Source organism: Jatropha curcas, chromosome 2, assembly GCF_041381405.1.
Source record: "Jatropha curcas cultivar XTBG-Jc1 chromosome 2, XTBG_Jcur_1.0, whole genome shotgun sequence".
NCBI classification, from domain to species: Eukaryota; Viridiplantae; Streptophyta; class Magnoliopsida; order Malpighiales; family Euphorbiaceae; genus Jatropha; species Jatropha curcas.
In genome coordinates, this window is record NC_143152.1 from 2,746,677 (window position 1) to 2,770,509 (window position 23,833).

A 23,833-nucleotide genomic window follows, 5' to 3' on the forward strand; every position below is an offset into this window, starting at 1 on the left:
ATCGTATCCACAGGGATTGTTTATTAATTACCAAAATTATGTTAATCTATTATTATTTAGACGACGATAAAGGAGATTCGCTGTAAGGTAAATAAAATTTAAAGTAAAAAAAAAAAAAAGAGATCAAACACAAAATTCAAGTGAAAAGAAATCAGAGGATTAAGCTACTAGGGAATTTGAATTCACTTAATTCTATCCAGCTTATTCTATTAGTTCATTAATCAATTTTAATTGTTCAAGTAGGAGAACAACCCTAAAGTAACTAACAAGCTCTCCCGATTTATTGTTAGTTATTCTAATTCAGTTCAATTACCTATCTTTAATAGTGAAATTAAACATAAATCAGATTATTAGGTTTTATGGTTGTTTTGTGAGTTCACAACTTAATAATTTATTAACTTATGAAAACCTCCCTTGAGTCAAACCATATAGCTTCCGCATCAAGTTGTTATTCTCAAGTAAATTATTATCTTTTTCATATCAATAACCCTTCTCCCGAATGTAGTTATTGAAATACCTCAATCCAGGGGAAATTTTCTGCCTGGAAGCATTAAGCACAATAATAATTTATAACGAGAACAAAGAAAAACAAATCTAATATCATAAATTGGAATCGAATTAAGCTACATCAAATCCCTAGTATAAGAGTTTAGCTGGACATAGTAATTAAATTAAACTCAATCATGCTTGGCACATTCATCATATTTAAAGACAATAATAAAAGAAAGAAACAAGATGAAGAGTTTTAGAATAAAAACTGTATCACAACTATGTTGATGGCTTCCTTGAATCTTGGCACAATTGTTTGATGCTTGAAATCCTTGAGAGAGAGAACGAATTATGTAAAGAAATTGCCTAAAAAAAAAACGAGAGATCCCTCTTGTTAGGAGAAGTTCCTCTCTTTATATAGAGTTCTTGAAGGCAAGTTTGACTCCTTTTAGGAAATAGAATCCTTATTTAGTGCAAAATCCTTTATAGGAGATCATAACTGTTTAGGTTCTTGATTTCTTCTTAATTAGGACTCCTTTTTCCCCAAGAATAGGTCCAGGTCTTGTTTAGTGTGTTTAGGAAACTCCCCGAGGTCGGCCCATGTGAGAAAAAGCTAGATTTGCGCATTAAATTCTCGCTGGTTCCGCCTGCGCAGCACGGGCGTGCTTCCTGGCACGGGTTGGGTGTGCTTTAGTCTGGAAGTCTGGCCAGTAAAGCACGGGGCGTGCTAGGTAGCACGGGCTGGTGAAGCATTGAGGCACGGGCGTGCCAGGTAGCACGGGCTGGGCGTGCTTTTCTCTGGAAGTCTGCCTAAAGTTGCCTTGGGCGTGCTATGCTTGACACGCCTAGGGACCCTTGTAGCACGGCCGTGCCTTTTAGCACGGCCAGGGCGTGCTACCAGTTAAGTGCCTTGTGTTATAAAGTTCTTTCTGTGCCAAATTCCTGAAATTTTCTCTTAGATCAAGCGGATTAAAGATCAAGGAAACTTTTGAACATAATTATACTAAAAGTGATTTAAAGTAATAAAAACTTACTCAAAATCTAATAAAGACTATATTAAAAACACTATAAAATTAACACTTATCAGAGTGGTTATTGTTGGGGGCGGCAACGGCGATGATGTGCTAATTATATTATATATTTACAAATAAATATAAAAATGAATTTTAATTACATTACATTTTTTTTTAATTATATGATCAAACATAATAATAAAATGTTTTTTACATTTCATTACAATATATTTTTATTACATTATATTTTTAATTATATTACATTACATTACATCCAATAAAATATAGTATAAAGAAGTATTTTACCTTTTGAACGTGGAACGATAGAAAAGCAAAAGCTTAGAGCATTTCGAACATTAATGTGGATTGTGACTAATGTGTTACATGGAATAGAATGTGTGAATAATGATATGGCTGAATGTCTATTTATACATTGAATTTTAAAAATCTATCTCCAATATACTAGTTTTAAATCCTCTTCTGTTCTCTTTTTTCTTTCCTTCTTCGGATCCACAATTCAATACACAACCAATTGCTATAGAGCAATAAATATCCATATTGTTTCAAAGACTCTGTCGAATAGAAGTTGTGCTACACAATGTCTATTAATTTTTTTTGACACATCAGTTTAATATATCAAATAGATATTAGCATTGAGGAGCATTTTTAAAGTTTTTCCATTTTTATGATGTGACAATTAAATAAGAGAAATTCATGTTAGCATTTCAAATGGTCTTAAAGCATCTCCAATGCAACCAATGGATTATGGCTGATGTGTCTTAATAAATAGAAATGTGAATGATGATGTAACTGAATGTTATTTATAGATGTTAGATTTAAAAAATAGCTTTCCAATGCACGAAGAATAAATCAATTTTAGTGCAAGAAGAAGTTTGATCGCAAATAAAAAAATGCATAAACAATAAAAAAAACTAATTGTTAACCGCGCTTCGCGGATATTTTAAATATTATTTTAATAATTATTATAAATAAAAACTCTACTAGAAGTAAATCAGTAACAGTAAATATCAAAATTATTCGTAATAAAAAGAACTATAACATTATTTGCAAATAGCATAAATATTTTTAAGATAAGGCATATTGCTAGAGAAAACATTCAAATGCCAAATTTGAAGGGATTGACTTTGCAAACTAATATATGACATTCCAAACTTAAGCAGGCGGTATTGAAATATGGGCACATATACCTTTTTTGCAATACACATCCATACTGTATACTTCTCTTTTCCAATCGAGAAACCTAATAAAGTACTTTCTATTCTTCTCCATAAAGTCCTTCTACCCACAAAATAATAAAGGATAATTGCTAAATGTAATATTTAAATTTTTAAAGAGATTAATTTTATCTAAATTTCAATTTTGAATTGATTGAAAACACAAACTTTTAAATGTGTGTTTATCCTATCCTTTTTTTAGTCAAAAATAATAAAAATTTATTTTAAAAAAAAAAGAAAAAATCCGAAAAATGGGGAAATAGAAAATGATTCATTTTTAATTCTATTTTTTTCTCCATCTTTAACAACCAGATTGATTTTTTTTTCTATTTAAATATTATAACATTTTTTTTTCAAAAATAGGGCATAATTTTTTCTCTTTCCTTAAGTTCACTGTTCTTTTTTGAGATATTCATTTATTAAATTAGCTTTTTTGTTAGCATATTTATTACATTGGGTAGAGTTACAATAAACATTTTATTTCCTACTCCCTCCTCCGTCCAAAAAGATAGTTAGAAGACAATTTTATTCATATAACTTTTCTATTATGTCTATCTTAAAAAACACATAAGCAATTATGATATAAGAATAATAAGTAAGAATTAATGAGAGCTATTGAAAATAAGATAAAATTTAATAAATGTATAATAGACAATTTAAATATTAACTATAATGCAAAAAGAAAATTAAACTATATTTTGAGATAAATCGAAAAGAAAAGATGGACTATCTTTTTAGAACAGATGGATGTAGTATTTCTATTTCCTATCTTTCCTACTCCAAAAGTAAGCCTACATTTTAAAATAGTGCCTTTTAGCGTTTTACATGGACACAAGACCAACAGCCCAAAATAGTTACAATTAATTAACAAGCCCACTAAGTAATAAGCCCATTAAATACGAAGCCGATGTAAGGCCCATAAACACAACAATTGACCATGGGAGAAGTGCCACTGTGCGCTAATTCTATGGCCTGTGGGTGCAATTTTGGGCGTTAGATTTTGTCTTGTAAAAGTTCAAATATAGAATTCAGCTCGTTTAAGTATAAAATTTCTGATACTATATTAAAGTTCATTAGCTTGTTTGTATATGATCCTATAAGCGGTGAAATTATGGAACAAACCATGCACAAAACCAAATTGATTTATGAAGTTCAATAGCAATTCACTTATAAAATTTTACCTCTCGTTTTACAAAGATATATTTACTAGCCTGGTGGTAAAATTCTCATGCAATTGCATGAGTTGGGCTGGTTTCCATATCACTCCCTGTCTCTCTCTTCTCTTCCCTGTATCTAAGAGAAAAACAAATAAAAAAAGAAAAAGTTAGTGTTTTTTTTAGTGTTAGAAGAGGTAAGATTCGAACTTAATCTATTGTCAGATTGTATATCTTGGTATGTAGAAAAATTAGTTATTATAGTTTTAACATACATTATATATATTGATAGATTAATATCATTGTCACACTGTTTAATCTCTTAATAAAGAATTTGATGGAAAACTATTGATAATAAGACAATTCAAATAAGGTTATATTACAAAATTACTAAATTAATTATTTTTTTTCTTTAAAAAAAGGTGGCCTATAATTTAGAATATATGAAAAAATAAAAATTCGTGAACTTAAATTTCAGTGTGCCAAATCTAACCCTATTGATAAGCTGAGAAATTAACATAAGGCGATTGGTGGATCAACCTTCTCATCAGAATGACAAAGTCTAACCGTTAGCCAAATTACTTTATTAACCTTATCAACCTTATCAACATCTAAGTGGAAAGCACTTAAGTGGGTACATGGGACATAAATGCAAGTAAAAAAACGTACGAAACTTGTACATCTCTCGGTTTAATCATTAACCATAATCTAACTAACACTTTTAACTTCAAAATTGGAAAGTTAATTTATTTATTTGTTTCCCTAATCGAAGACCTTAGTGCAGACATAAAGAATGGAATCAAATCAAGACTTGGATTTATAAAAGCATAAAGAAATCCCAAAAAAGAGAGCATGTCACGGTAACCAATAGAAGGGTCATCTGGGGTCTCATGTAAACACATGAATCAAGAATTCCTAATTTGAAATTTAGGGCTTAGATTTTGAAAATTAGGGACAAACGGGCACATTTCACGGCTAATTTGGTGCTACTTTAACATGCTTTCTTGCACTTTTTCAATGTTACGTGTGTTGTTTAAATTGTGTCCCTTGGACTGGGATTCTTTATTTTTAGACCCACTTGGGAACTTTTCTTGCTCTATATTTAGAGCTCTTCTTGTAGTTGTTTCTTTGCAAGAAATACAAGAATGGCTTTGATTTTCTCTCTTCTCTTTGCACTCTTTCTTTCTTTCTTCCATTGCTCAATTTTTGCTGCTATTCCCCCTCAGCCCCTTGATGGTAAGTAATTTTCTATTTTGCAATTTTTTTTGGGTACATTTTGTATTATTGTTCTCGTGCACACGATATAAACATAGGATGCACCTTTGTTAAAATCAAAATAATTTTGACAAGATACATTTAATAATGTATTTCACGTACATGCATACTCTATTAGTAATGTGAAATTGTGAAGAACCAGCATTTAGGGGTGCAAAATCATCGATGGAACTGACAATTCATTTCGGCTCAATTTGATCAACTATTTAAGGAAGGTTTAGTTTGTCGGTTTGTTCGGTTTCAATTGAATTTATTGTTCAGTTTGGATCAGTTTTATGAAAATTCATCAGTGCGCTTAAAATCAAACCAATGTGGCAAAAATCAACTAAAACAGGTGGAACTGACAGATTCGGTTCAAGTCGGTTTGGATGTCAATTTTGGTTCAATTTGTTGTCTAAAAATTTTGATTTGTATTTTTTGGCCTTGGTTCAGTTTGGTTCAACGCATCCACACACATTTTGTATTGTTTTTATTAATATGAATAAGCTAATTAAATGCAATTTTGTTATTTATTTATTTATTTATTTTTTTTGGTTCAGGACTTTTGGAGAATGGACACTTTGAAGATGCACCAGCGAAACAAAACCTGAAGAACAAAGTCATAATAGGAAAATACTCACTCCCAAAGTGGGAAATCAATGGTAGAGTAGAGTATTTGTCAGGTGGGCCACAGCCAGGTGGCTTTTATCTAGCCATTCCACGTGGGGTCCACGCAGTGAGATTAGGCAATGAAGCTAATATCTCTCAAACTTTGAGTTTAAAGGCAGGTTCAATTTATGCCCTAACATTTGGGGCCACTAGAACATGTGCCCAAGATGAAGTGTTAAGGGTAATTGTCCCTGGCCAATCAAGTGACCTTCCTCTTCAAACCTTGTATAGTAGCGATGGAGGTGACACTTATGCCTTAGCATTCAAAGCAGTCTCTGCCCTTATTAAGGTCACATTTCATAACCCTGGGATTCAAGAGGACCCTTCCTGTGGTCCTTTATTGGATGCTATTGCAATTAAGGAGATGGTGCCTCTTAAGTATACCAAAGGTAATTAAACATTCATTTTCGTTTAAACTACAGCAATCATTTTCTTTTATACCATATCCTTTATATAATTATCTTTTTTTTTTCAAATTTTTTTTAGGCAATTTAGTGAAGAACGGTGGATTTGAAAATGGTCCTCATGTGTTCAAGAACTTCTCAACTGGAGTCCTCCTTCCTGCAAAGCAACAAGACCTAATTTCAGCGCTCCCTGGCTGGATAATTGAATCCTTAAAACCAGTAAAATACATAGACAACAAACACTTCTCTGTCCCTTCAGGATTCGCCGCGATCGAATTGGTTGCAGGGAGAGAGAGTGCCCTTGCACAAGTCATTAGAACAGTGGCTAACAAATTCTACAATCTCACATTTACAATTGGAGACGCCAAAAATGGCTGCCATGGATCAATGGTGGTTGAAGCTTTTGCTGCTAAAGAAACCCTAAAAGTTCCCTTCGAATCACAGAGCAAAGGCGAATTCAAGACGGCAAGTTTCAAATTCCAAGCAATTTCTAATAGGACTAGAATTACATTTTATAGTGCAAATTATCATACTAAGTTACATGATTTTGGTCACATGTGTGGTCCTATTTTGGATAATGTTAGTGTATTTCCAATCCGTTATTAGTCACTACTAGATTAATAGTTTTACAGTTAGTGTTGTTTTTTATCCCCTTTGACAAAAACGATATCATGAGCCGGTTTTTATATATCGGATTTAAATTTGTATTTTCGGTTTAATGAATTGTATCTTGAGAATAGTTATGAAGAACTAAAGGGTTCTGTAATAGTAAAAAGAATAACTTGAAGTTACATTTCCAAATGATATTATATTATGGTTGAATTTTACATTTCATATTTGTTTCTGCAGCAAGGGAATTTGTACACCGATGTACTTCTTCTTGGTCCGGAAGCCTCTTTTGTAAACTACTGTATTGCTTAATTTCCTCATTTCTAAGAACTGGAAGCTAATTATGGCAGCTGATCAATTTAATTTTGTACTTCCTTCGTTGGAATTGTAAATAAAACCAATTAATGGAGAACCCAAGACAGAATTCCACCTGGAGGTTGATCCATGAAATGAGTAACCGATTTCACAAGCCTTGCTAAAAAATCAGCACAGTAATGAGCTTCATGCTAGATATATTTAACTAGAATATTCCAATCCAAAGTCAACAACTATTTGATCGCTTGAATCAGCTCCCTCATACTTCCAACCGCTGCAGAAGATGGGTTAACCATATCAACCACACTCCTGTTTCCGCATTCAACCCGCACCTGAGCCAACGTGAAAAAATGAAGCCTTTAATCCAAACCCCTTTCCCATCTCTAATCAACCCACTCCCATATGCAGAATTATCAAGCACGGGACCATCTGTGTGTAGCTTGGAGGTGCTCAGGGGAGGAGAGGACCAAGCTATCCATCTCATCTATTTGTTTATTCTCCTGCTCTGCAGATCCATAACATCTTCAGCATTAGCAATTTCTTTTGATTGGAATAAGATGCGATCAACTAAACCCTCCATTGATCTATGAGTTTCGCAGAAAATGGTTTCATTGCGAGATTTCCAAATCTGCCAGCAAACCAACAACACCAAATTATTTAGTTCAGCGCTGTTCTTCAATGGATGAAGGCAAGTGTTTTTCTTCTTAAATAGGTATACGTCATTTCCTGTTAAATATATTATTTTTCAAAGAAATTTTGTACCTTTGTCTATTTTATTTTATTTTAAATATAAATTTTTTAAAAGTTTCAATATAAAAAAATTATATTACTTAAAATTTATAAAATTATTAGTATAATAATGGTGGCGTTTGTCCTCATCCACCCACTTCCACCATGTTGCTTGATGGCTTTGTGAGTTAAAGACCAGAGAGCAAAGACTCGCGTTTACTTACTCTTATTAGTTTCTCTTCCCAAATTTCCCTCTCTGCAAAGAAAGAAACAGCTGAAATGGCGACGGAGGAGGTGGAGATAGTGAAGCCGCGTAATGACAAGAGAGAGTATCGGCGGATCGTCCTTAAAAACTCGCTTGAGGTTCTCCTCGTTAGCGATCCCGATACCGATAAGGTACTGTTGAATTTTTTTTTTTTTTTTGAGTTTCTAAATTCAATTTAATCATTGATTCCGTTTTGCATTTTCAACACAAATTGTTTTCTTATTTTACTGGTTAAAACTTAAAATTAGTTCAGTGCTGTGCTTCAATGGATGTCGGCGTTGGTTACTTCAGCGATCCCGTTGGAATTGAAGGACTCGCCCATTTTCTCGGTACTTAAAATTTCATTTTCTTGTTCCCTTCTGTTAACCGTAATTTTTTTGTTAAAATACTGTCTAATTCATGTAGTTTGATGAAATTAATTACTCACCCCTCTAAATACATAACTGCATCTTTATGATTTTGATTTTGATTTTGGTTTTGAACTGTTTAACAATACTCGCGGAATCTAGCTAACTAAAAGATTAAGTAACCGCTTTTTTTTTTCTTTTTTTTTTAATTCTTTATATATAATAATTGATCCTTTTGTTTAAATTATATATATACTATACCTTCAAACAAAAAAAATATATGCATACTATATTGGACCACAAATTATATATATACTATATATTGTAATATTTATTTAAATTAATCCCACTTAACCTTTCTTTTCTTTAGAATTATACCATGGTGTTGCCCCGTGCAATGCGCCGCTGAATGTTTTTGTTTTTGTTTTTGTTTTTTTTTTTAAATATGTAAGAGTAAAAAATTTAAAAAATATATTTATATTTTTTAAATAAAAAAGTGATAGATGGATAGTAAAATATGCAAAAGCTATATTGAATAGATATATTTTTTTTCAACAATTATAAAAGTTGGATATATAATTATTTTAGAGGCTATTTGAGTTGGAGGATTTAAGGTAAAATTATTATAATTTTACTGTTAAAATTGCTTTAGAATTCTAAGATTCACACTTCAAGTCTATATTGGTTGGCCACATGTTTTTCATGGTTTATATTAGTCTTTGGGTGGCTAAGGAAATTCAATGTTGGTTGGCTATATTGATGAGCTAACTTGAACTAGGATGACACATTTTCAACAATGGAAGGAAGACTTGAAGTTTGTTCACATGGTGGCAATCTTGCTTGGAGCAAATTGATTACATCCAACTGAGTGAAATTCATCCAAGAGAACAATCCTCCAAGAGCATTTCCCTAAAGTATCCACTCTCTTCATATACCACTTCTTCATATATATACACACTCCTGCCATATTCATTGAGTGTAGTGAGGTGTTATCTTGTGTGTATTTTTGTGTGGGTGTAAAATCATTTGTATCTCCTCCATATTTTTCATAGTGCATTTACTCCTCTCTCGCCCCGTGGTTTTTTCCCTCTACATTGGATGGTTTCCACGTAAATTTTGTGTCTCTTTCATTTATTATTTTACTTCTCATTTTATCATCAACTACCGAAACTAAATATTTATCTATTACCACGCTAAATTCTGCAACAAACTGGTATCAGAGCGTTGTAATATTTATTTGGGTTTCATAACATGGCTTTTGTCATGAAATTTGATGTTGAGAAGTTTGATGGAAAAATTAGTTTTGGCATTTGGCGAGTTCAGATGATGGCCGTTCTCACCCAGTATTGGTTGAAAAAGGCCCTTGCAGGAAAGGCGAAAAAGCCGAACACCATGTCGGATGAAGATTGGGAAGAGTTGGATGAAAAAGCCTTGTCAGCAATCCAACTTTGTTTATCCAAAGAAGTTTTGTGAGAGCTTATCAAGGAGGATACAGCTGCAGGTATGTGGTTTAAGTTGGAGTCATTGTATATGACGAAGAGTCTTGCCAACAAGATTAGTCTCAAGGAGCGCCTCTCTACCATTAAGATGGTCGAAGGTACACCCATTCAAACTCACCTTGATGAGTTTAATTCCATCATAGTTGATTTGGAAAATTTGGATGTTGCAATCAGTGATGAAGATAAAGTTGTTTTGTTAGTTTGCTCACTCCCCCGGTCATACCGTAACTTTAAAGTATTATATTATACGGTAGTAATGAGATCCTAACATTTGATGATTTCAAACAAAATCTCTTGTCTAAAGAAAAATATGACTATGAGAATAATTCAAAGGATGAAGCCGAAGGGTCAATTGTTAGGGGGAGAACTATGGATCACGATAGTAGCAGTAAAAGTAAATCTAGATCAAAGTCTAGAGGTCGAGATAATAAGAAATTTTGTCGCTATTGCAAGAAAAAGGGACATGTAATTTCAGAATGCTTTAAGTTGAAAAATAAGCAGTAAAAGGGCGAAAACAATAATCAGAAGAATTCAGAAAATTCAGCTGAAGCAAGTATTGCTCAAAAAGAGTACGAAGGTGAAGTTTTGTCTGTTACTGATTTTAGAACTAAATCTAAAATGAAGTGGATTCTAGATTCTGGTTGTTCCTATCACATGTGTCCTCATAAAGATTGGTTTACCACTTATGAATCAGTTGATTGTGGTGTTGTCTTAATGGGGAATAATGCTCAGTGTAAAGCTGTTGGAAAAGGAACAATTAGAATTAAAATGCATGATGGCATGATTAGAACTCTAACTGGTGTTAGACATGTTCCTGATTTGAAACGCAACCTTATCTCTCTTGGCACCCTGGAGTCCTTTGGGTGTAAATATGCAGCTGAAGGTGGAGTTCTAAAGGTCTCTAAAGGTGCTCTTATTTTAATGAAAGCTAACAGATCTGGGAGTTTGTATGTGTTACAAGGATCTACTGTTACAAGTTCCGCGACTATATCATCATCTATGTCAGATTCAGACGTCACAAAATTATGGCATATGCGTCTTGGCCATATGAGTGAAAAAGGAATGATCATCCTGAGCAAGAGAGGACTTTTGTGTGGTCAAAATAATGGTAGGTTGGAGTTCTGTGAACATTACATTCTCGGTAAGCAGAAAAGATTAAGTTTCTGTACCGGAATTCATAGAACCAAAGGTACTCTTGACTATATTCATTCAGATCTTTGGGGACCCTCACGTGTTCCTTCAAAAGGAGGACATCGTTACATGCAGACCATTATTGATGATTTTTCTCCTAAAGTCTGGGCTTATTTTTTAAAGCACAAAGATGAAGTTTTTTCCACTTTTAAGAAGTTGAAGATTTTGATGGAAAACCAGACAGGGAAGAAGGTCAAGCGACTCAGGACTGATAATGGTCTAGAATTTTGTGGAGGTGATTTCAACGCGTTTTACGAAAATGAAGGAATTGTGAGACACCGCACGGTTGCCCGTACGCCTGAACAAAATGGAGTTGCAGAACGGATGAACAAGACATTGATGGAGAGAGTTCGTTGCATGCTCTCTAATGCTGCCTTGCCTAAAGAATTTTGGGCCGAAGCTGCATCTACCGCATGTTATTTGGTGAATCGTTCCCCACACACATCACTCGACTTCAAGACTCTAGAGGAAGTTTGGTCAGGTAATCCTGTTGATTATTCGAATTTGAAAATTTTTGGATGTCCTGCATATGCACATGTAAATCAGGGAAAATTAGAGCCTAGAGCTAGAAAATGCATATTTATTGGTTATGCATCTGGTATGAAAGGGTATCGCTTGTGGTGTCCTGAACTTAAGAAAGTAGTTATCAGTAGGGATGTTACTTTCAATGAAGATGTGCTAATTCTCCCTGGAAAAGAAACTATCAGTTCTTCCTCTTCTGACATAGGTGATTCGAAGAACACCGATGAGAAGTTGGAGCTTGAGTTTGAAGTAACAACTTCTAGCGAGGAGAATATTTCCTCATCTCCGATCACATCGGAGGTTCATGATTCCACTGAACCAGATCGTTGTGAAGACTATTCTGTTGCCAGAGATAGACCTTGGAGAGAAATCAAACGGCCTGAAAGATATAATGAAGGGAATTTGGTTGCTTATGCTCTTGCAGTTGCAGAGGATACAGTTGAAAGTGGAGAACCTCACACATGCTCTGAAGCAATCTCATGTCCTAATTCTTTTGAGTGGCAGGTTGCGATGCAAGAAGAAATTGAATCTCTGCACAAGAATGATACTTGGCAGTTGGTGAAATTGCCAAAAGGCCAAAGAGTTGTAGGTTGTAAATAGGTCTATAAGAAAAAAGAAGGCAACCCCAGAATTGAATATGCAAGATATAAAGCACGTTTAGTTGCTAAAGGCTACACTCAAAAACATGGTGTAGACTTTAATGAAGTGTTTTCTCCTGTTGTTCGTCACACTTCTATACGTGTACTTCTTGCCCTTGTTGCCTTGCAGGATCTTGAATTAGAACAACTTGATGTCAAGATTGCTTTCTTACATGGAGAGCTCGAGAAGCATATTTATATGCAACAACCAGAAGGATTTGTTGTTCTTGGAAAAAAAGACTACGTTTGTGACTTGAAGAAGTCTCTTTATGGACTAAAACAGTCCCCAAGACAATGGTACAAAAGGTTTGATTCCTTTATGGTTGAGCATGGGTATTGTCGTAGTCAGTATGATAATTGTGTTTATCATAAAAAGTTCTGAGATGGATCTTTTGTCTACTTATTATTATATGTTGATGACATGCTAATTGCTGCTCGTGATAAGTCACTAATCAAAGAATTGAAAGATCGGTTGAGTAGTGAATTTAAGATGAAAGATCTTGGTGCTGCAAAGAAAATTCTTGGTATGGAGATTCATAGAGACCGATCAGCTGGAAAATTGTATTTATCTCAAAGAAATTACATTGAGAAGGTTCTTGAGAGATGCAACATGAATAACTCAAAACCTGTGAGTACTCCTCTTGCAGCTCATTTTAAATTATCATCTGATTTTTGCCTCAGTTTGATGAAGAGAAAGAGCAATTGTCACATTTGCCCTATTCTAGTGCAGGTGGTAGTCTTATGTATGCTATGGTATGCACTAGACCTGATCTTGCACAGACAGTTAGTGTTGTGAGCAGGTACATGATTAATCCAGGTAAAGAACATTTGCAAGCAGTTAAATGGATATTCCGCTACTTGAAAGGTTCTGCGGATACTGGATTGGTTTTTGATAGGAATAAGGTGACACCGAATATTGTTGTTGGATATGTTGACTCTGATTATGCAGGTGATCTTGATAAGAGAAGGTCTTTGTCAGGTTATGTAGTTACTTTATACAATTCTGCCATTAGTTGGAAAGCTAGCCTACAGTCTATTGTGGCACTGTTAACGATGGAGGCAGAATATATTGCAATCACTAAAGGAGTCAAAGAAGCAATCTGGTTAAGAGGTTTGGTTAATGATCTTGGTTTAACCCAGGATGTTGTTACTGTATTTTGTGATAGTCAAAGTGTTATTCTTTTAACCAAAAATCAGATGTATCATGAAAGGACCAAGCACATTGATGTGAGGCAGTATTTTACTCGGGATGTTGTGGCAAATGGGAAGATCATCGTGAAGAAAATTGCTACAACTCATAATCCTGCGGATATGCTCATGAAACCAGATCCAAATCTCAAGTTCAAGCATTGCTTGGACTTGATCAGTGTTCACCAATTCTAAAGGCCCTTTAGGGCATGGCGAGAAAGGAATATGCACATCATTTTGTAAGGAGATCATCTTAGAATTCAAGTCAAGGTGGGATTGTTAAAATTGCCTTAGAATTCTAAGATTCACACTTTAAGTCTATATTGGTTGGCCACATGTTTTTCATGGTTTATACTAGTCTTTGGGTGGCTAAGGAAATTCAATGTTGGTTGGCTATGTTGGTGAGCTAACTTGGACTAGGATGACACATTTTCAACAATGGAAGGAAGACTTGAAGTTTGTTCACATGGTGATACACCTCTATATAAGTCAATTTTGCTTGGAGCAAATTGATTACATCCAACCGAGTGAAATTCATCCAAGAGAGCAATCCTCCAAGAGCATTTCCCTAAACTATCCACTCTTTTCATATACCACCTCTTCATATATATACACACTCCTGCCATATTCATTGAGTGTAGTGAGGTGTTATCTTATGTGTATTTTCGTGTGGATGTAAAATCTTTTGTATCTCCTCCATATTTTTCATAGTGCATTTACTCCTCTCTCGCCCCGTGGTTTTTTCCCTCTACATTGGAGGGTTTCCACGTAAATCTTGTGTCTCTTCCATTTATTATTTTACTTATCATTTTATCATCAACTACCGAAACTAAATATTTATCCATTACCACGCTAAATTCTACAATAAATTCGAATTTGATACCAGTAACAACACATGTGATAGGAACAACCAGAATCTAGAATCCACTCCGTTTTAGATCTAGTTCCAAAATCAATAATAGACAAAACTTCACCTTCAGACTCTTTTTGAGCAATACTTGCTTCAGCTGAATTTTCTGAATTCTTCTGATTATTGTTTTCGCCCTTTTGCCGCTTATTTTTCAACTTAAAGCATTCTGAAATTACATGTCCCTTTTTCTTGCAATAGCGACAAAAATTTCTTATTATCTCGGCCTCTAGACTTTGATTTGGATTTACTTTTACTGCTACTACCGTGATCCATAGTTCTCCCCCTAACAATTAACCCTTCGGCTTCATCCTTTGAATTATTCTCATAGTCATATTTTTCTTTAGACAAGAGATTTTGTTTGACATCATCAAATGTTAGGGTCTCATTACTACCATATAACATAATATCTTTAAAGTTACGGTATGACCAGAGGAGTGAGCAAACTAACAAAAATACTTTATCTTCATCACTAACATTTAGCGTTGAAGATGATAAAACGGAGTGGATTCTAGATTCTGGTTGTTCCTATCATATGTGTTGTTACTGGTATCAAATTCGAATTTGTTGCAGAATTTAGCGTGGTAATGGATAAATATTTAGTTTCGGTAGTTGATGATAAAATGAAAAGTAAAATAATAAATGGAAGAAACACAAGATTTACGTGGAAACCGTCCAACGTAGAGGGAAAAAACCGCGGGGCAAGAGAGAAGTAAATGCACTATGAAATATATGGAGGAGATACAAAAGATTTTACACCCTCACGAAAATACACATAAGATAACTCCTCACTACACTCAATGAATATGGCAGGAGTGTGTATATATATGAAGAGGTGGTATATGAAAAGAGTGGATAGTTTAGGGAAATGCTCTTGGAGGACTGCTCTCTTGGATGAATTTCACTCGGTTGGATGTAATCAATTTGCTCCAAGCAAGATTGCCTTATATAGAGGTGTATCACCATGTGAACAAACTTCAAGTCTTGCGTCCATCGTTGAAAATGTGTCTTCCTAGTCCAAGTTAGCTCACCAACATAGCCAACCAACATTGAATTTCCTTAGCCACCCAATGACTAGTATAAACCATGAAAAACATGTGGCCAACCAATATAGACTTAAAGTGTGAATCTTAGAATTCTAAGGGAATTTTAACAATCTCCACCTTGACTTGAATACTAAGATGATCTTCTTAAAAATGATGTGCATTTCCTTTCTCGCCATGCCCCAAAGGGCCTTTAGAATTGGTGAACACCGATCAAGTCCAAGCAATGCTTGAACTTGAGATTTGGAACTGGTTTCGTGAGCATATCCACAGGATTATGAGTTGTAGCAATTTTCTTCACGATGATCTTCCCATCTGCCACAATATCCCGAATAAAATAGTGCCTCACATCAATGTGCTTGGTCCTTTCATGATACATCTGATTTTTGGTTAAATGAATAGCACTTTGACTATCACAAAATACAGTAACGACATCCTGGGTTAAACCAAGATCAGTAACCAAACCTCTTAATCAGATTGCTTCTTTGACTCCTATCCTGGGTTAAACCAAGATCAGTAACCAAACCTCTTAATCAGATTGCTTCTTTGACTCCTTCAGTGATTGCAATATATTCTGCCTCCGTCGTTGACAGTGCCACAATGGACTGTAGGCTAACTTTCCAGCTAATGGCAGAATTGCATAAAGTAAATACATAACCTGACAAAGACCTTCTCTTATCAAGATCACCTGCATAATCAGAGTCAACATATCCAACAACAATATTCGGTGTCACCTTATTCCTATCAAAAACCAATCCAGTATCCGCAAAGCCTTTCAAGTAGCGGAATATCCATTTAACTGCTTGCAAATGTTCTTTACCTGGATTACTCATGTACCTGCTCACAACACTAACTGCCTGTGCAAGATCAGGTCTAGTGCATACCATGGCATACATAAGACTACCAACTGCACTAGAATAGGACACATGTGACAATTGCTCTTTCTCTTCATTAGACTGATGGCAAAAATCAGATGATAATTTAAAATGAGCTGCAAGAGGAGTACTCACAAGTTTTGAGTTATTCATGTTGAATCTCTCAGGAACCTTCTCAATGTAATTTCTTTGAGATAAATACAATTTTCCAGCTGATCGATCTCTTTGAATCTCCATACCAAGAATTTTCTTTGCAGCGCCAAGATCTTTCATCTCAAATTCACTACTCAACTGATCTTTCAATTCTTTGATTAGTGACTTATCACGAGCAGCAATTATCATGTCATCAACATATAACAATAAGTAGACAAAAGATCCATCTGAAAACTTCTTATGATAAACACAATTATCATACTGACTACGACAATACCCATGCTCAACCATAAAGGAATCATACCTTTTGTACCATTGTCTTGGGGACTGTTTTAGTCCATAAAGAGACTTCTTCAAGTGACAAACGTAGTCTTCTTTTCTAGGAACAACAAATCCTTCTGGTTGTTGCATATAAATCTGCTCCTCGAGCTCTCCATGTAAGAAAGCAGTCTTGACATCAAGTTGTTCTAATTCAAGATCCTGCAAGGCAACAAGGGCAAGAAGTACACGTATAGAAGTGTGACGAACAACAGCAGAAAACACTTCGTTAAAGTCTACACCATGTTTTTGATTGTAGCCTTTAACAACTAAATGTGCTTTATATCTTGCACATTCAATTCCGGGGTTGCCTTCTTTTTTCTTATAGATCCATTTACAGCCTACAACTCTTTAGCCTTTTGGCAATTTCACCAATTGCCAAGTATCATTCTTGTGCAGAGATTCAATTTCTTCTTACATCGCAACCTGCCACTCAGAAGAATTAGGACATGAGATTGTTAAAATTGCCTTAGAATTCTAAGATTCACACTTTAAGTCTATATTGGTTGGCCACATGTTTTTCATGGTTTATACTAGTCTTTGGGTGGCTAAGGAAATTCAACGTTGGTTGGCTATGTTGGTGAGCTAACTTGGACTAGGATGGCACATTTTCAACAATGGAAGGAAGACTTGAAGTTTGTTCACATGGTGATATACCTCTATATAAGGCAATCTTGCTTGGAGCAAATTGATTACATCCAACCGAGTGAAATTCATCCAAGTGAGCAATCCTCCAAGAGCATTTCCCTAAACTATCCACTCTCTTCATATACTACCTCTTCATATATATACACACTCTTGCCATATTCATTGAGTGTAGTAAGGTGTTATTTTGTGTGTATTTTTGTGTTGGTGTAAAATCATTTGTATCTCCTCTATATTTTTCATATTGCATTTACTCTTCTCTCGCCTCGTGATTTTTTCCCTCTACATTGGAGGGTTTCCACGTAAATCTTGTGTCTCTTCCATTTATTATTTTACTTATCATTTTATCATCAACTATCGAAACTAAATATTTATCCATTACCACGCTAAATTCTGCAACAAACCATTATAATTTTACAATTAAGAATATTTTAGGAAATTATTAAATATATAAAATACGTTTTCAATGGTTTAACTAATCAAGAAAAATAGATGATTATTGAATATGAAAGAGTACTTAAAAGATTATGTGTATTTTTAGTTAATTTAAATTTTTTATTTTAATCACTTTAAAGATATTATTTTTATTTTTATTTCACATTCTATTCTCAAATTTTATTTCTATTTTTAATAATGCAAATTTGTTTTTATGACAAATATAATATTCATATTTAGTAATTTTATTTTATCACTTTTTATTATAAGAAATTTTATATATTTTTAAATTTCTCTAATTCTACCTATTAAGTAATGTAATTTTTAAAGATTTATACCATTTGAATGAAAATGGGTTTTATTATCTTTTTACGCAATTAACAAAAAAAAAAAAAAAGTATAAATGTAATCAAAAGGTAAAAGTGACAAAATACTATTGTAGCATATCAATCAAAATGGATTTTATTATCTTTTTACACTATTAAAAAAAATAAAAGTGTATAAGTGTAATTTAAAAAAAAAAAAATCAAAGATTAATAGTGAACATTACTAAGCGGAAAATATTGTAATTAAAAATGAAGCCATAATGTTACAATTGCCAATTGGTAGCAAAATGAAATTACTACAATTATAAAGATATTAAAGGACTATAATAAAAAAGCAATATTGTAATTAAAAAAACCATAAGGGGTTGAATGGGAAAATCTTACAGTAACAGTGATTTACCGGCTCCCTTTAATATATATTTATAATTATAATTATAATTATAATATTTACCTAAAAAAGTTTTCTGGATCCCCTGTTACATTTTGCGGTTAATTTCTAATGAAAAAATGAAAATACTTTCTATATGTCTGAATTCACAAAAATAACCTGATATTCTTTATGCAAAATCGGTATGGATAAATTATTAAAATTTTATTTATTTTTACTTTTAGCATAAAAAAAGAGCAATAGAAATAGAATGATGGTTATTTTGGTTTTTATATTGAAAATCAATGGCAAAAAGCATAAACTGTGAACGGAAAAGAGGGAGAGTAAGTGGTTGATTTCAACAAATCAGAGGGATTAAATAGTAATTTAATTTATTTTTTATTTTTATAGGGTTAGATACTATAAGCACGGTAGCTTTAGCTTTAGTACCGTTGGATTTTAATTTATCTTTATATCTTATTTGTTTGTTTATGGGGCTGGGATACTGTAAGGCACGTTCGCAAATGTTAACGTGCTGTAGGACCGTTGGATTATGGCCTTTGTAGTGTTTTGGACTTAAAAATTAAGAAGCTTTTATGCGTTTTACTGTATTCTTTAAGCTCTAGCCCTATGAATAATTTATTTTTTTGCTTTCAAAAAGCAAATTCAGTAATGATCTTATCTCTTCCAAAAAAAATTGTAATGATCCTATCACATTAATTTTCTAAAATAGATGATTTATGAAAGATTTTGTTTTCCACTTTTGTACCACCATCTTCATTGTATTTTTTTTTTTTAAATGCATCTTCATTGTATTATTATAAAAGTTAATGTAACAAAATAATTAAGAATTAGCAAAAACTTTTTAAACTATAATTTTTTTATCACATTTTTGCTCTATTTTGCTATAAATTTTGAATCAAATAATAAAATCTGATTTAGTTAATATTAAATTTTATAAAAATTAATTTTTAATGAAATGGATATTTTTCATTTATACCAAACAAAAAAATCAAATTCCAATTAATTCTATGAAATTCTGAAGGGAGCATTTGTAAATTAGATGATGGCTAATCATTTAATAATCGTATGAAATATCCCCTAAAAATAAAATTAATGGTGAAGTCAATAATTTTTTTTTTAATTTCTTAAAGGCAAAAATTAATTTTTATATAGGTACAAAATCCTCCAAGCCAAAATCCATACACAATACTGACGTCCCTTTTTTGGGGAGGTTCAGTCTAATCACTTTGCGACATGTTCAAAGAAAGTATTATCTATTCCATATTGGGTAAAGGTTGGTTTAAATTTGATTATAAATTAACAATTTTACTATCTCAATTATAGTTAAAATTTTATGTATGGAATAGCTGTCCAGAAATTTGTGGAAAATAAATTCCATGAGTAAGTGAAAAATATTATATCATTCCTAATCGATTATATTATGTGAACCAAATGAATTCTATCCAACTGAATTAAGTTTAATAACTCAGAAAAATTCTATTATATATTTTACTCATAAGCATTTGTTATTTAGTGTCTATTGCCATGTATTCATATGTCTTTCGATTTTCTAATTTAATATTTGTTTTGCAGAACATATGCTGTTTTATTCTAGTGAAAAATATCCATTGGAGGATAGTTATTCGAAGTACATTACTGAGGTATACATTAATTTTTTAATAAGAATTGCATTGTCTATTTGCTATTGTTCATATGATTTGAATGTTGAATATTCAGCTGGCCTAATATGGCTTTTGCATTATTTTCTTTTATAAAGTAGGTTGAGCTCTCTTAAGTGCGCTATTCGGCCATTTCAGTAAAATCTCAATTGGAATAAGTGAGGGGGATTCAACATGCTATCTATAAAATTAGGCTAAAAAGGTATAAATTAAGCTAAATGCAAATTAACAACAAGGAGAATTACAATTACAATTTACATGGCCACAATCTTGGATAATACGGAACTTGGGTATAGAACATGAACTAATAATGTCTAAGTCAGATGCTCTGGTTTCTGTTTGGTCTTGACATGAGAATAATGTTGATAATAAGATCCTGCATGACTGCATCTATTAGTTAGGAAAAAACGAAATTCCTTGAATATCATCTTATGAACCTTTCCAGTTTCCATCTATTAGCTCCAAATTTTTTTTTGGGTTGGATGCTTTACTCCTTAATATACTTCCGGGCATCACTTGTAGTCCCTAATTGTTTTTGGAGAGATTTTATGAAAATAGTGTTTAGTTTAAATGAACAGATTGCAATGGAGTTATTTTTATAGGAAAATAATTGTTTGAATAACCTTGAGCTACTTGTTTCCGGATCCTCTTGATCTATTTGGCAGTAAATAGCCAGTTTTTATCTTGATAAGAATCAAATGGATGTGTAATATTGCTTATTACTCATAATATCTAAATCTTTGCTTTATCTTCTTATAATGTTATAGCATGGAGGGCAGTGCAATGCTTATACATCTTCTGAAGACACCAACTATCACTTTGATGTTAATACTGATGATTTTGAAGAGGCTTTGGACAGGTAGTTAAAAAATGATGTTTTCTTTTTCTGCCGGCTGCTATTTTTCTTCAATATTTAGCTTAAACTTTATGGACATGAGGCTTTTTCCTTGGATTACCATTCAGGTTTGCACAGTTCTTTATTGGACCTTTGTTATCAGCTGACGCAACCACGAGGGAAATCAAAGCTGTTGATTCTGGTAATCTGTTTCGCTGAGCCTTTTCACTTCTTTATAAGTACTCTTTGTTTCTTTTTGTATTTTTCGTTTTCAATAAATTTACTATTGATAGTTAATCTCTCTCTCATACAGAGAATCAGAAAAACTTATTGTCTGATGGCTGGAGAATGTACCAGGTATGTATCAACTTCTTTCCTTGCCATATGAACTGTAGCCATTTTGTACTTGTGGGGATTTGGGATATCCTCATTCTCCTATAATACAACCATTTTAAGGATAGAGGAGATGGATATAAAACAATAATAAATCCTATCCCCAAATTATTTGGGTTCTTCTGTGTAGATTATTTTCCTTGATTTAGATCTACCTAGAACTAAGTCCTTATGGCAATAGTAAATACTACTTGGCCACTTCAGTCCACACCATCTTTGTTCATGACCTATCCTGAAAGTTGCCTCCTTGATTAATTCATTCTCAACTTGTTTATGTTCATTTTATGAAATCTAATAAAAGAGAAATGAGGTGAAAAAGGAAATTAGACTTTCTATTCAGGGAATGAGGTTTCTGGAGAAAAAGATTCTATTTTGGATCTCAAGGCTCTTATTACTTCCTCAACACACTATTCTGCTTATGACGAGGCATTCTTGTGCAATTTCTTTATAGAGTATTCTACTTGTAGCAAAAGGCTTTCTTGTTGCTCAGGCTTTATGTTTTGAATTATGGTCATTGACTCTGTCGTTTTTTGATTCTTTTTTTGAATGGACATGCACATGTTGATTTGCAAACACAAATTTCCATAGAGTAACATTTAAAACGTCTAACTTAGACAATTGCAGGTGTTGTGGATTCAGTTAACACCTTTTTTCTCCCTTGGTTTCCTTATTATAGTTATTTGAAGTAAACTTACTTTTATTTTCTCCTCATCTTTGGTTAAAGGATCTTGCAAGATGCATCTAGAAAAAGGAAAAATTGGGATGCTTACCTGTCTAAAGATCAGCTAAGTGAAAGCAGTTTTAGTTCTCGGCCTCATAAGGCATGCATAATTGCCCATTCAATGCATTCCAAGCTAAATGAATGACTGCATAACATCACAACTTGCCTCATTTCTTTGTCCCAAACCTTAGTGATCAATTTATGAGGGAAAAAAAAAATTGACTGTACTTTATATGCAATATTGTCTATGGAACACATGGTTTCTGTATTGTGAAATCCTATTGCAAAATCCTGTTGGACTCAAAACTGGTGTAATTTATGTTTCAATGACTGGGAATTTAATGAAGGGTAAAAAAAGGGAAGGGTTTTAGAAGGACTTGTTCATAATCTTGTTAAATCCTCCTTATAAAAACGACAAAACCAATCATTTATATGATATCTCTAAGATCATCTAATAGGTAGATAATCTCTAAATTGTTCATCATCACTTGAGCATTGTAAGAGGAGGTCGTCCAACTCTTTGTTCATTATTACAATGAGGTGTCTAATCAAAGGGCAAAAATCTGCATTGTGCACGTTAAATAGGCATATTATGTTGCTAAAGTAGTACCTTAATTTGCCAGTAAAGCCTTAGCCTAGTGGCTAAGGTGGAGGTTGGTACAATCCCAAATTTGGATCTACTTATGGGTCTTTGAATTAGGGGATCGCGTATGAGATAGGGTGCCTTAGAAGGAGTTTTCTTCCTTCTATCTATGGTGACAGACTTAGAGAGAATCTGCAATCTTTTAGAGCTCGTCAAGAGAGAACTCTACAATCTCTGAGTTTTCGGAACAAAACCTTTTCTTAAAATTCTGATTACATTTTTCCTGATATCACAGCCTTTTAAACAACTAAATGCACAACTAAAACTAGCCACTACCCGATATAATACATAACCTGCTTAACTACCCTACTAATACCCACTAACAAAGAAGCTGATAATAAAACATGAATAACTAAGTAAAACTACCCTAATTATGGTAGCTCCATAACAGAGGTCTCATGACCTTTTGGTCATGGGTTCAATTCCTTTCACCAACAATAATTAACTAGTAATTGTTAATTCTGCCTCTTTTGGGTTGGATTGCTCTTAATGAGCTTTGATGTAATTTATATTTGAAAATTGTAACTGTGTTAATCTACTAAAATTGAAGCACTATAGTATCTAATGGAAAAAAAACTAAATTTAATATTTTAAACAATTAAAATTTAGGTCATAACCTATAGAATATTGATATATAGCAATTGTGTAACAAATGTATTTGATTTTTTTTCCTTGAACTTTTTTATCATATACAGCTTCAGAAACATCTCAGTGATCATGACCACCCATATCATAAATTCAATGTAGGTAAGCAATTGTTATGCATATTTAGTCTTAAAGCACTTTGTATAAGCTTTTTTTTTATGCATCTTTTTGTAGTTAGTGTAGGTTTGCATATCGATTTATGAAATATAATGCTAATTCTTGCTTCATTTCCATTCATCCAAATAAGAAGTTTCGGCTTATTGGGAGAATGTTACCTTTTTATTTGTTAATAGTGTTTTATGATCTCAAACAATACTTACAGGT

The 23,833-nt window shown here is 33.2% G+C and overlaps 2 protein-coding genes across 11 annotated transcripts in view; both read left to right on the forward strand.

Annotated features, from left to right (window-relative positions):
* The first annotated feature begins 4,972 nt into the window (after nucleotides 1-4,972).
* On the forward strand, nucleotides 4,973-6,856 carry LOC105645235 (protein TEEBE). The gene is made up of 3 exons (XM_012230779.4): nucleotides 4,973-5,127; nucleotides 5,706-6,203; nucleotides 6,301-6,856. The coding sequence occupies exons 1-3, from the start codon at nucleotides 5,037-5,039 to the stop codon at nucleotides 6,822-6,824; spliced, it is 1,113 nt and encodes a 370-aa protein (XP_012086169.1). The 5' UTR covers nucleotides 4,973-5,036; the 3' UTR covers nucleotides 6,825-6,856.
* Nucleotides 6,857-7,155: 299 nt separating this feature from the next.
* The window catches only part of LOC105645233 (insulin-degrading enzyme-like 1, peroxisomal), a 29,025-nt gene continuing 12,347 nt past the window's right edge, over nucleotides 7,156-23,833 (forward strand). For 2 of the 10 annotated variants that reach the window (XM_089717683.1, XM_089717686.1), the window contains exons 1-7: nucleotides 8,015-8,267; nucleotides 8,390-8,465; nucleotides 20,187-20,254; nucleotides 21,040-21,131; nucleotides 21,236-21,309; nucleotides 21,421-21,464; nucleotides 23,560-23,611. In XM_089717683.1, coding sequence (XP_089573809.1) covers nucleotides 8,151-8,267; nucleotides 8,390-8,465; nucleotides 20,187-20,254; nucleotides 21,040-21,131; nucleotides 21,236-21,309; nucleotides 21,421-21,464; nucleotides 23,560-23,611 — 523 coding nt within the window. In that variant the 5' untranslated portion in view covers nucleotides 8,015-8,150. Of the gene's footprint in view, nucleotides 7,855-8,014; nucleotides 8,268-8,384; nucleotides 8,466-9,261; nucleotides 9,398-20,186; nucleotides 20,255-21,039; nucleotides 21,132-21,235; nucleotides 21,310-21,420; nucleotides 21,465-22,224; nucleotides 22,322-23,559; nucleotides 23,612-23,833 lie in introns of those variants that run through there. The other 8 variants (XM_089717679.1, XM_089717682.1, XM_089717678.1 and 5 more) reach the window with 8 other exon arrangements.